This window comes from Gavialis gangeticus, unplaced genomic scaffold (genome assembly GCF_001723915.1).
Source record: "Gavialis gangeticus isolate Ggan-Ray unplaced genomic scaffold, GavGan_comp1, whole genome shotgun sequence".
Lineage (NCBI taxonomy): Eukaryota > Metazoa > Chordata > Crocodylia > Gavialidae > Gavialis > Gavialis gangeticus.
The window spans coordinates 15,659,861-15,673,863 of record NW_017729004.1 but is presented as its reverse complement, the minus strand read 5'-3'; the positions used below and the strand labels follow the sequence as shown (position 1 = coordinate 15,673,863).

General features: G+C 42.9%; 1 protein-coding gene across 1 annotated transcript in view; it reads left to right on the top strand.

Annotated features, from left to right (window-relative positions):
* Positions 1-13,939, top strand: part of XRCC2 (X-ray repair cross complementing 2) — a 37,403-nt gene extending 23,464 nt beyond the window's left edge. Inside the window, exons 2-3 of the mRNA XM_019508138.1 lie at positions 1,649-1,730; positions 12,971-13,939. Of these exons, the coding sequence (XP_019363683.1) occupies positions 1,649-1,730; positions 12,971-13,686 (798 nt within the window). The 3' untranslated portion in view covers positions 13,687-13,939. The remainder of the gene's footprint in view (positions 1-1,648; positions 1,731-12,970) is intronic.
* The last annotated feature ends 64 nt before the right edge of the window (positions 13,940-14,003 follow it).

Below are 14,003 nucleotides of genomic sequence, written 5' to 3'. Positions count from 1 at the left end.
GGCTCAGCTGCATGGGGTAGGCAGTGGCAGCGCTTGGAGGGGTGGCTGTGGGGGGGGCTAAAGCAGATTTTGGGGTGGCTATAACCCCCCAAGCTCCCTCTGGTGCCACCCCTGATTGGGGCACTCTGCTACCATTCCCTCAGGAGCCCCACACTGCGGGGCCGGCAGGGGACATGTGGCTGGCATAGGGCTTCCGAGGGAAAGACTGGAGAGTGAAGTGCCCCGAGCAGGGGCAGCACTGAGGGGTTTTGGGGGACTAAGTCCACCCCAAAATCTGCTTTAGTCCCTCCCCCCATAGCCACTTCTCCCAGCACCACTACCACCCCCACCCTGTGCAGCTGAACCCACCTTGCTCCTGCCCACTCCAATCCCAGCCTTGGGCCAATCCAGTTAGTGGGACACAGGCCTGGGAGCAGGGCAGAGCCACGGGGGGCTCGTCCAGGGGGCATGTGGGGTGGGGTGGGGAGGGACGGATGGCTCCCCACTGCTGCATGCACCCCCAGGGGGGACATGTACACTTCCCCTGGATTTGTGCACCAGGAAGAGCCTGGTGCCACCCCTGGCCCTGAGCCCACAGCAGGGAGCCCACCTCCATTGCATGCACAAATCTGGTGGGGACACATGCCCCCCACATGCTTTCCCTGGGGGTGCACTCAGCAGCAGGGAGCTGCAGCCCCTCCTCAGCCTCGCCACACCCCCTGGACAAGCTGCCCTTGGCTCTGTCCTGTGCCCCTTTCTGGAGTGCCATTGACCACCCTGGCTGGGCAGTGCCTGCCCCTGCCCCACTCTCTCCTTCACTGTGGGGGCCTTCATTTGCCCCCCTCCCCCATGTCTGTTCCCTCCCCCATGCCCCTTCCCTTCCACAGACTTACCTGCAGGGCGCTGCTCTCCAAGCTGCCCAGCTGTATTCCTGTAAATCAGCTATTGAATCAGTATTGGCCAATATGGCTGGTTAATAAATAATCAGCTGTCAGTATTGGCCAAGAAAATCTTGATCAGTGCACCCCTAAAGAATACCAACTTGTCATTTGAAATCTACCAGATGTGTATCACTTTGTTAAGGAGTTTGATCATTGTTAATATGTGTAGTATTTGAACAAGTTACTGTGAGAAATGGAATATGAAACCCATAAAAATCCCATAGAACTTTTAAGTTGAAGTATATGAGAAGATTTTGCTTACAAATGAGCTACGGGACCGGATGACTCAAGAGATTGATATTGGCCAATGCAACCTATCAGTTCTTGGTAATAAACTTGATGTCACGTTACGACAGCTGCTACAAGTAATCTTCCTTTTCATTCTGTAAAATAGTAGCATTGCCATACTTCAAAGATACCTATTCCTGCTCCAAGTTTATCTGTTCAATCCATTCCTGTGGCTTTATATATCAAAAATGTCTTTTACTTATTACCATGGATTCTGAGTGCTCATTGTCAAGAGAGAGAGAAAAACATCTCCTGTTGTACTGTCTGGTCTCTGAGCTTGTACATGTATGCACAAAGGCATTTTAAAATCAAACCAGTCTTTCAACAGGGCTATCATTGGAAGCACAATATATTCTCTGGTTCTTATTGTTTCCTATTAATTGGATTCCCAAGACCCATTATTTTTAGTTAATAAGATGTCTCTATCTCTTGTTTAAAAGCTACTTGCACGACTGGAGGGCAGAAGTTCTCTGAGAAATCTTGAGCCTTATCTGTTTGCTGATGAAGGATTTCCCATTCATGGTAAAATATATCTTTCTCTTATCTTTAAGAAATACTGCAGTAAAAAGTGAAGTGAGTTTTGGGGGAAAGTGTTGTCTATTGGATTACCTTGAGCATGCAAATAGATATAAAATCCTAAATTCAGAGAAAACAGTTTTAATACTTAGGCTTCTGTAAACATCTGATTTAGTATATTCTGATATTAGGTTAAGAAACTAGCTAGTTGACAAGTCTCCAGATGTAATTGTAGATGGCCCATCATCAGGTAGATGTGCTTCTCGTGGGGTCTTGCAGAGATTGATTCTTGCACCAATGATTTAACATTTTTATAAAGCCTGGATGAAGCATAAAATCATCATGAATAAAGTTGACAGATCACTCAACTATTAGGAGTTAGTAAAGAGGACAGGCCAATAATATTGAATATTTGGAATAGCTTGGCAAGCTGGGCACAAGTAATATGTGTGTTTAATACAGCTAGATGTAAGGTTATACATCTAGGGATAAAGGATGCAGACTGTACTTAGAAGGTGGGCATCTGTCCTGAGAAACAGTGATTCCAAAAAGGATGGAGGTCAAAGGGGACACTTAGCTGAACTTGAGGTCATTCTGTGACACTGTGCTCAAAAGGGTTAGTATGGTGTTTGGGTGGATAAACTGGAATTTTGTGTCCAGGTAGACAAATTGGGTTACTTCTGTGTTTGTCATGGGTGTAACTGCTCTTCAAATAGTGTGTCCAGTCCACAGTTCAAGCAGGACGTTGATAAACTGGAGAGGGTCGAGAGAGGAATTAGAGAAGATCCATAAGGATGATTAAACGGTTGGAAAATCATGCATCAGAATGAAAAACTTATGGTGAACAATATGCTTAGGTTTTTCAAAAGAAAGTTAAGGGGTAAATTTATTGTGGTCTAGAAATACCCATTTGGGAATCAGAAATTTGACAATACAGCAAAAGCCGTGTTATCCAGCCCTTTAGCAACTGGAAAGCTCCACTAACCAGCATCTGTCAATACACATCTTCCTTCTGAGGGACGTGGCAAAAGCAAAACCAGAAGTCCCGCTTTGGTTGGTGTCTGCAAAGAGAGAAGCATTTGAAATGTAAATATTTGCAGATGCTGTATTAACAGCAATTTCATGACTTAAAGCCCTGGTGCACCAAACGTGGCATATTTGATTAACCGGCATCCCCCATTCCTGGGGGGTGCCAGATAACAGAGCTTTTACTGTATAAATAGCCCATCAGTAAGGTGTAACAAGATGAAGCTAGGCATACAGACTAAAGGTGCAAGTTTTTAATAGTGAGGGTAATTAATTATTGGGACAATTTGCCAAGGATTATGATAGATTCTTCATCACTTGAAATGTTTAAATTGAGATTGAGTGTTTTTATAAAACACATCTTCCAGTTCAAACAGAAACTAATTCAGGAAAGTTTTCTGGCCTGTGTTATGCCAGAGATTGGTACAGGTGATCACAGTAGTCTTTTTTGATTATATAATCCAGTGGTTGTCAACTGGGGGTACGCATATCCCTGGGGGTACTTTGAAAGGTCTCAGGGGATATGTGGGGGCGAGCGGGGATGGAGCACCGCCACCCCGCACTGCTGCCTCATAGGAGCACGGCTGGGGTAGGGGCGAGGGAAGGGCCGCACAGATGCTGCACTGCCGCCGCTCCACCACTCTCCACGCCCCCACTCAGCATCCGACTGCTTGCCACCCTCCCCACTCCCAGGGGTGCACTTATTAAAAAGGGGGCTGCCAGGGGTACAGCTAGTAAAAAAAAGGTTGAAAGCCCCGATATACTCTATGAAAAAAAAACACTTGCCAATTTGAAGGCCACTGTCTGAAAAAGCAGCAGTGTAATTGAATGGCAAATGGAAAAAATACTAGCAGTGAGAAACCACTGCTATGTGTATATTTGACGCTTTTCACATAAAACCAGAGAAGCTGTTGTGCTACTCTAGCTCTGGTGTGTCTATGTACAGCTCTAATTCCTATACATTATTGTGATTTTTAGAAGAATTGACAAATGACCAAAATTGACAATAACATCAAGATAATTGGGAGGAAGCTGAGGGAGCTGTATCATAATAAAGGCAATTATTATGGGGTCACATGTATCCTATTTCATAAAATTTAGGAACATGCTAAGTGTCTGGCAGTATGTAATCCTTGTTCAGGGGAACATGACACAACAAAGGTGGTAGGTGGTTACGGCAAAGTAAGATCATGTGGAGGGTAGAATATAGTACGATGGAATAATTTCATAGTTGGTAGGGTCAGAAGGGACCTGAGCAGATCATCAAGTCCGACTCCCTGCCATGGCAGGAAAGAGTACTGGGGTCAAACGACCCCAGCAAGGTGTTCATCCAGCCTCTTCTTAAAGACCCCCAGGGTAGGAGCCAGCACCACTTCTCTTGCAAGTTGGTTCCAGATCCTAGCCGCCCTGACCGTGAAGTAGCGCCTCCTGATATCTAGCCTGAATCTACCCTTTGCCAGCTTGTGACCGTTATTTCTTGTCACTCCTGGTAGTGCTGGGGGAAACAGGGTCCCTCCCAATGCCTGCTGGTCCCCCCTGACTAGTTTGTAAATGGCCACAAGATCCCCCCTCAGCCTTCTCTTGTGGAGGCTGAACAGGTTCAGGTCCCGTAGCCTCTCCTCGTAGGGCCTACCCTGCTGTCCCCTGATCATGCGAGTGGCCCTCCTCTGGACCCTCTCTATGCTGTCCACATCCCTCTTGAAGTGCGGCGCCCAGAACTGGACGCAGTACTCCAACTGCGGCCTGACCAGTGCCGCAAAAAGGGGGAGGATCACCTCTCTGGACCTGCTCGAGATGCATCTGTGGATGCATGACAAGGTACGGTTGGCCTTCCTAACTGCCTCCCCACACTGCCGACCCATGTTCATCTTGGAGTCAATGATGACTCCAAGATCCTTTTCCGCCTCTGTGCTGACAAGAGGGGAGTTCCCCAACCTGTAGGTATGGTGCCGGTTGTTCCTCCCCAGGTGCATCACCTTGCACTTGTCTGTGTTGAATCCCATCCTATTCTCATCCGCCCACCCTTGTAACCTGTCTAGGTCTGATTGAAGCCTGTTGCTTCCTTCTAGTGTGCCCACATTCCCCCACATCTTAGTGTCATCAGCAAATTTGAACAGGGTGCTTTTTACCCCCTCGTCCAAATCACTGATGAAGATGTTGAACAGCGCGGGCCCGAGGACCGAGCCCTGCGGAACCCCACTGCCCATGTCCTTCCAGGTTGAGAAGGACCCATCCACCACCACCCTCTGGGTGCGGCCCTCCAGCCAGTTGGCGACCCATTTGACTGTGTGGGTGTCGACGCCACAGTCCCCCAGTTTCTTAATGATAACAGGGTGAGAGACAGTGTCGAAGGCCTTCCTAAAGTCCAGAAAGACCACATCCACTGCTATACCTGCGTCTAAGGATTTTGTGACCTGGTCATAGAAGGCCACCAGGTTGGTTTGACAGGACCTGCCTCTCATGAACCCATGTTGGCCTCCCCTGTTGGCCCCTCGCGGCCATGCGCCAAGATCATTCTATCAAAAAGCTTACCCAGAACCAAGGTAAGACTAACTGGCCTATAGTTTCCTGGGTCCTCTTTCCTCCCTTTTTGGAAAATGGGAACCACGTTGGTGCTTTTCCAGTACTCTGGTACCACGCCAGAGCACCATGAGTGCTCGTAAATCCATGCCAGGGGACCAGCAGTGACCTCTGCTAATTCTGTCAGCACTCTGGGGTGGAGATTGTGAGGACCAGCTGATTTAAATACGTCCAGTCCCTCCAGAAGTTCCCTGACTAGCTCCTCACTGACCCTAGGCCTGGGTGCACCTCCCCTGCGGCCTACGGGGGTCCTGGTGGGGGGGGTGACCCAGTCCCTGCTCAGAAGAACGGAAGCAAAGAAATTGTGAAATAGGTTAGCTTTGCTGTCTGGTGCAATGACCAGATTTCCTAGCGTGTCCTGCAGAGGCCCCAAGTTACCCGGTACCTTCTTTTTACCCACTACGTATTTAAAAAAGGACTTCTTGTTGTCCTTGACCCAGGTAGCTAGTCCCAGTCCCATCTCCACCTTGGCCTTCCTGACCGCCCCCCCTACAGCCCCGAGCAACCGAGGTGTAGTCCTTCCTGGTGATGGCCCCTCCCTTTCATTGAGTGTGCACCTCCTTTTTAGCTAGGAGACATTCCCATATGCTTTTGGTGAGCCATGGGGGCTTTTGCACCCTCTTGCCCCCTTTGATCCATGCTGGAATTACCTCCCTTTGGGCTTGGAGGATCGGCTCCTTAAGAAACAACCACTCTTCTTGGACACCCGACTCCCCTCCCCTCCGGGACCTCAGTGCCTCCCTGACTATTCTCCTAAAAAAAAGATGATGTAGGCATTTGTTTTAAAGGTGAGGAATAGATTCTTTATTTGATTAGTTTCAGGGAGTTGACAGAGAAAAACTAATGTAGGTGTCTGGAAAGGCAAAAAAGAGAAAATTACAGTCCTTTTATACAAGGTAATAAATAAATTGGTCAGTCTCAGTGATAAACTTCCATTTATTTGGGTTCTAAGGAAACACTGAAGTGGGTGTGAGGGTGTATCTTTATGAAGTAATTGAACAATGGAGTAGACTACCAGTGCGCATGGACGACAGGTAGGGGATGCACGTGCCCCCCTTGACAGGGCTTGTGCCCCCCCCTGACAGGGCTGCCGCCATCGGTGATTTCTGCGGGTGCCCCCCCAGATTCAGGTGGCACCAGTCACTCATGCCAGTGTGATTATATCTAGCTTATTCAAAAGCAATTTAACTAATTCATTCATGTAAATTGATAAAGCTTGCCACAGTCTTCAATACAACCATGACCATAGACAGGTAACTTAAGGTATAGCAACTACACAAACAAGTTACCATGAGACAAGCTAGCATGTGTATTTACAGCACTTCAGCCACTCTGTAGTTAGAGACCCACAGAAATCATGATTTTGCAGATTTCATGGAAATCACAAAATGCGGTATTGCTTGCAAAAGCAGGCCATGTCTATGAAATCCACAAAAAAAAGAAGAAAACTTATTGAAAATAAAATCCTGGCTCCCCAGAAGGAGCCAGCACTCCTCACACCACTGTGGCCTGGCTGCACAGCCCACGGGGTGGAGTGGGAGGGGGCAGCCCAAGATGGTTGCCATCCCCCCTGCCACCTCTCACTATTGATGGGCTGAGATGAATGCCTGTCATGTGGCCCTGCCTCTCTCCAACTGGTGGCAAGGGGTGGGGCCACATGATGGATAGCACTTGCAATTGGTGGCAAGGGGTGGGGCCCCACCACGATCAGCTCATGAATAAGGCGGCTGGCCCCACAACCTCCCTGCAAAATCAGCCTCCTGGAGTTAGGTAAACCCCTATTCATAGTAAGTGATTTTGTTGCCACTCTTTCCCCAAGGGTAAGTTTGAAGTCCCTTAGTGATAGTCGGTACACTGCATCACGTTTTTGGCAGGATAAGAGCATGCTCACAGGCACTTACCGTGCAGTAGCTGACACTGGTAAGTTCACACCCTTGCTAGCATTGTGGTAATTTCCATGCCCTCCCATTCTGTTTATAGTAATAAAAAATGGAAGTGCAGTTACCTTAGAAGTGTGATATGTGGCTTGAATAGATAATTAAACATAAAGGGTGAACATTTTCAAAAATATGTAAGTGCTAGCTTCAAAAACCACTGAAATTTTCAGGCCTGAGAAGGCTTTTGTTTGTTTCTTTGTTTTTTAAATATCTTCATGGCTTTAATTTGGCACAGATAAGGGTGAAAAAAAGTAATTCTAACAGCTTTTTTCGGCCTCACAGCAGATGTATTTTGATGCCTTAAAAACTACCTTAAATATGGAATAACTGCATCACAATTGAGCAGTTATGGAAGATTAGAATTATATATCAATTATGTATATCAAAAGGTCCTTCACTGAGGTGGTTTGGGGACAGAAACAGAAAAGATACTCTCCGTGGATGCCTAGATGTCAGATCCCAGATCAATATACAGCGCACAAATTAATAACTTATATTACATGCTACTTGAGAATTTCTTCCCTTTTCTACTGGTGCCACTGCATGCACTTTCACTAAGGCATCCATCCATTTTTGTGATAGGTAAAATGTTAAATTGAATCCCAAGATTTAATTCGTTTTTTGTTTTCAGTATGATAATGCTAAATAGAGTTTCCAATCCGCTTTTAGGAAAGCCTTTAAAGCTTCTTGTATCAGCAAACCGTCACACAGATTATACTTTTTTCAAAGATGCTTGAGCACTTTTGCACCAAGGAGCTATGTACCAACAAAGTATTCCCACTAAGGGCTGCTTTCTTATCCTACCAAAATAACAAGAAGCCATTAGTAAAATTGGTAAGCACTCTCAAAAATGCTCATAATGTTTGTGCAAGCATAATTTTCTTTAAAAAGCCCACATACCCATTTAGTCTACCTTTATTTCTAGGGTGCAAAGCTCCCAAATGGAGATTTACCTGGGAGGTTTTCTGAGGACAAACTGGAAGACAGCTTCTGCGTCAGCAAATTTAACCTTTGCTGTTTCAGGAAGCCGCATCTGACGATGCCATTCATAAACTTCAGCAAGCTGCATCTTAAAACTAGGCAGGGTTGTTTTGCTGCTACTACTCTTTGGAAAACTGTTAAATAACTTTATTTTTCTGATGGTTAAAAACTATTTAATTTTTGTGGCCTGTTCATGCCTGTTTGTTCTTTTGACAATGTTTTCCTTTATCTTAAATATATTTTCAATTTTATTTTATTATGAGCCAGAATAACACAAATCCCAAATGTATATACAGCCAAATTTCATGCTGACTAGCTCTAATGGAGTTGCACAGACTGTAAATGAGTACGTATTTTGAACTGTATAAATTGGCTTTAGTTTTTATAATGTAATCTTAGCACACTGCAAGAATTTTTAAAATGAGTCTCTTACATCTGTTTACTCAAATCCATATATTCGTTATTGTGACCTGTTTTTCTAATGTTTTGGCATAATGAAAATGTAACTTTTTATTAGTCAAATCCATTTGTTTTTATTTTTAATATGTTGCTTGGACTTGTTATAGTGCACCTGTCTTTGAAGTTCTTTATAAATATATCTTTGCACAACATTTTACTCAATGTTATTATTTTATTAAATTAATTACACATTTTCCTGTATTAGTCTATTTGAAACATAGCAATATGTACACTAGTGTTTTAATAAATTATACATAGATTCCATTATAGGCAACCAAGTATTCATAATGTATAATCAGTGCACATAAAGTAGAAGTAGCTAATGTAGGAGCTTCTGTGATATTCCTGCCGCTGTTCCTAATCATGATGGAAATGTGCCATTCAGGACACATCAACATATTAGATAGCACTATGCTGTATTCCCAAGGAGACTAAATAGGAATGCCAAAATGGCAGGAGCTTTAAAATAATCTTCCACTGCTGCAATTCATGTTTCCCACTATCACTTAGGCATATCAAGCTGAGGTGTGGGTGTCAGTATAAAGCTTTGATTTTTCAGCTGTGTATGACACCCAAAATTAATTTGAAGTAAACATTTCCTCCCCTTCCCCTCACTTCCAAAAAGCAGATTGTAAGTGACAGCCTCTGCCCCAACATTGTAAAATACTAACTTAGCATTTCCATAACGTGTCTGGCAGTGTGAAAGTTGTACTACCACCGACAACTTCTGCAGTGGCCCGACTAAAACTGGCTGAACTGGGCTGCTCTGTAATGGAATCATGTTCCCCACATTTGCTAGTGTAGTGAATGCAGGCAAAGTAAAGACTTTTCATTCTGCCTTATCATTTGAGCCAGAATAATTGAAATGAACATAATATTCCAGATGAGGATGTACCATATGCTTATATGCTGGAATTTTACTGTCTGTATGTCACACATAGAGGTCATGTTTTACATCTGTTGCACTTTTAAATGTTTTCTTTGACTCCTATACATTGATAACTAGGCTGTCCTACAGGATTACAGCTAATTTGAACTAAATGGGTGGGTAGGTGTGTGTTTGTATGTGAATAATGCATGTGTTTTATTTTGAATGTGCCAATACTGAATTTCGTCTGACACCAAGCTGCTCATCCACTAACTCTGTTAAGTCCTCACAGTCCTTAGTCTTGATTAACCTGATTAGTTTTGTGTTGTCAGCAAACATTCCCAAGCCATCTGTATGTTTTTCCCCTGTTGTTATTCATCTGCTTTGAGATGATTAATAAATATTGGGCACACCAGTTCTAATATGGAGTCCTATGTTACGGGTTAAATATCCCCAGCTGGCGTGAAGACTAGCCAGCACAGCGCCAGGCACCCTCATGAGCTAGTCAGTCCCATCTGGAACCTACCTCCTGCCCTTCCTGTTCCCAGTGTCCTGGATTCTCTCATTTCTTGTCTGTGGTGCTCTTTTGACCATGACTTCTGGATCTAGGCTCCTGGCTTGGTTACTGCCTAGGATCTTCCATTTTCTGATTTCTGGCTCAGTTCTTGACTCCGGTGTGGCGTCTGTGGCAGAGTGGGTAGATGCTGGTTCTCCTTGTTCTTAACACTATGCTGTTAACTTTTTTCCACGTTAAACTAACAATGTAGAAAAAAGTGTCTTGTCTTGAGATGAAAACTGCGAAACTCTCAAAGAGAAGCTTTAAAATTAGATTTTTCGTATAACTTCCCATTTTTTGCACAAGGAAGTGCATATTGGGCACTAAGGGTCCCTTGTGTTTTGGTATGAATTCATTATCTAGTCAGTGGGGCCTTTTGGCAGGGGGCAAGGAATGGGCGGGGTAATTTTATATGCAGGCACATACTCTCCCATGCATTCCTCAGAAAAACATCTTCTGAACTAACAAAATCAAACATTTATTTCACTGAATAACTTTAATTTTTATTAAAATCATCTCTGAGAACTGTGACATAGCTAACTCTTCCTTCTCCGAAATGAGCATGTTTTGTTACTATGTGCTTTTCGAACAAGCCATATTCCATTATGAAGGTAGATGAAGCAAAACCAAAATGTTTAATTGCTATATCCATTCATGATCTCCATTCAAGGCAGTGGAAGGCTTGCGCAGAAGCCAGACACCAAAGTCTGTAGTTTGTCTTCTCTCAAAAAGTGCTTTGCACAGTGTTTCTGAAATACTTCCAGAGACTTGGGAGTGGAGGTGGGAAAATGATACTATGTAGCATATTTAGGGCTTCTTCAAGCCATTTTTGTATTCTGACATGGTTCTGCGATAGCTGTGTTGTCACTGGTACAGTGTATGTAGTGTAACAGAATAGGAGCTGGCTCCAAGTGACTGAGTTAAAGATTACAAACTCAGAACAGGAGGAGAGAGGTCCAGATTTATCTAATAAGATTAATAGACCTTGCCTTCACTGTAGCAAATTTTGGGAGACCAGTATTCTTCGCAGACAGGTAAACCTTAGCAACCTCCAAAGTCCTCTTTTAAAAATTTGGAAATACCAAAAACGGAGAAAGCTGTGTTTCAGATTGTCTGCATTATAGCGAATTGGAGTTTACATGTGCTGCTGTAGGACACAGGATTGTCTCTCCATGTGTAAATTGCCTTTTTCACTTGCAGTGTATATAGCAAGAGCCTCAGTTTCCCTTTTCTTTTCTCATTCTAACTTCTCCTTGACATTCTGGACATTCATGAACAACAATATCCTCAGGAAGTTGGGTAATGACTTGAAAAACCCTGTAAATTCAGACAGGCATGAACATGTTGGAATAAAATTTCAATTAATTCTCTGCTCTTACTTTTCTCCTGTGGAAAGCTGTTAGCCCATTTACACTTTCCTGGGTCATGGAAATGCAGAAGCTTGTTGCAGGTACAGTTTTGCAGTTCTCCTTCAGCCATGGAAAAGGAGTTAATTATCCACCTGATGTGTGCCTGCTTTTGCCTAAACTGCTGCACAGGCGACATACATCTTAATGGGAAAATAGTAGCTTCCTAAAAAGAGAGAGAGAGACAGGGAGTAAATAAAAAGAAAAGGATTTATTTTTTCTGTAGTGCAAGGTTGTGAATTTGTAGGAAGTCTTTGAAGTGTCCTGGATGCATATCTGACAGAAGCATCCCTTTCTTAATAGTGGGTTATACTTTCTAGGTAATGTTTTTTAACACTTTTTGCATTCTATAATATGTAGTTTATTGCAACTTAGGGGAAAAGCAGAATTTACTTAGCAGATCATAGTCTTTCTACAAAGTCTTCTGTCATTTGAGGTGGGGATTTTTTTAACTGCCTAGTTCAAGATGTCTGTGATTCCATTCCCCCAAAAAATAGTTTTGTAGTCACCGTTTAAGAAAACAAGTACTCAATGAATGTGCTGACATTTGTCACTCAGTCAGGTTTATCTGCCTTACAGAGCTGAGGAAGCATGTTGCTGTCTTGAAGTGCTAAAGACTTGTCTATGCTACAAAAATAGACGTGTTAAAACACGATTTTATCCTCCAACATGTTTTTTCTTTCTTACCTTTTTTTTCGTATTTTTATTGGAAATAATGATACATAGAGCCCTAGCCAGTCTTTTATGTAGCAGCTTCCTTTCCAAGCCCCATCCAGCTATAATGACAGAGGTGTTGCCAGTCCATGTCATCCAGTTGCCAACCTTTCATAAATAGCAGTTTCTCAAATGCTAAGTTTCTTTTCCAGCCTTCGTGCATCACCCATTGTTGTTATTTTACTTTAGATGCTGTCTTTCAACGTTGAAATACCTGCCATAAAACTCTATGTGGGGTTTAAATAACTCATATTTTTCTTAGAAACTTTATAGTGTATCAGCAGCATGACAAAACAAGATACAAATGTAGCTAACTAAAATTAACGTGCATCATCATTGATCAATCAAATCTGCTATGCATGTTCCCTTCTTTCAGAAGCCAGGTCAGGACAGTAATGGGAGAAGAAACATTTCCTGTTCGTTCCACTTGTCAGAACAGCAGCAATCTTCAAAAATCCCTGGACCAAAAGGAAACATTTTCTTTTTAGGAGTTGTAATGATGATATAGTAATATGGTTTAACTGTAATTAGTCAGTGTATGTCACAAGGTCTCAAAAAAATCTTTTGCCTGAGTTTCAGAAGCAGTGAGCACTTGCCATTCCCTGTGAAGTATCTAAGTTCTGCCCCGCACCTTTGAAAAAAACAGTTCAGTAAACATTGATAACAGTCTGTAAGGAATAGAGGTCCCATCTTACGTGCTTGTTTCCGTTTCTGAACAGGAGATGTCATTGAATTCCATGGTCCCGAAGGAAGTGGAAAAACAGAGATGCTTTATCACCTCATCACTCGTTGCATCCTTCCCAAATCAGGAGGAGGTTTGGAAGTAGAAGTCATGTTCATTGATACAGACTACCATTTTGATGTGCTTCGTCTGGTTACCATTCTTGAACACAGACTACCCCAGAGCACAGAAGAAACCATAAAACTGTGCCTTGGAAGGCTTTTCCTTGTTAACTGCAACAGTAGCACACAGTTGCTTCTCACTCTTTACTCTCTAGAAAATATGTTTTGCACTCGCCCTTCTCTCTGCCTTTTGATTTTAGATAGTATATCTGCTTTTTATTGGATAGACAGAAGCAATGGTGGGGAGAGTTATAACATGCAGGAGTTGAATATGAAAAAGTGTGTTAAATTTCTTGAGAAGCTTGTCAGAGAGCATCATTTAGCTGTGTTTGCAACCACACAAACAATTATGCAGAAATCTTCAAGCTCTGCAGAAAGTTCCTTTTCCTTAAAACATCAGTGTGAAGCTGATGTAGACTACAGGCCTTATCTTTGCAAATCGTGGCAACAATTGGTAACCCACAGAATATTTTTCTCTAAGAAATGTCATTCTAGTAACAGCAAAGGTTTTTCAATTGTTTCTTGCCATGTCAAAAGAAACCATGTAGTGAAATGTTCATTTAGTGTTGCAGAATGTGGAGTTCAGTTTTAACTTGAATTTGCTTTTAAAGTTATAGTAAATCTTTAGTCTAACTAGCCTTCTGTATTTTTTTTATATCTTTGTACCTTCTTAATCTTGATTTGTTTATGAATTTTGTTACGAACATTAATTAAATTCTGTGAAGAGCAGAGGAAATACAAAGATTTGAATGACTGTAAGTTCAGCATAAAATAGAGAAGAATGTTGTAACTATTTATGTGTGATTGATACATCAAGAGATTAAATCAAGAGAACTAGAAGTCAAGTCATCTTTAACTCTGACTCCTTTCACTAACATTTCCTAAACAGCATACAACCAAATGCACTGA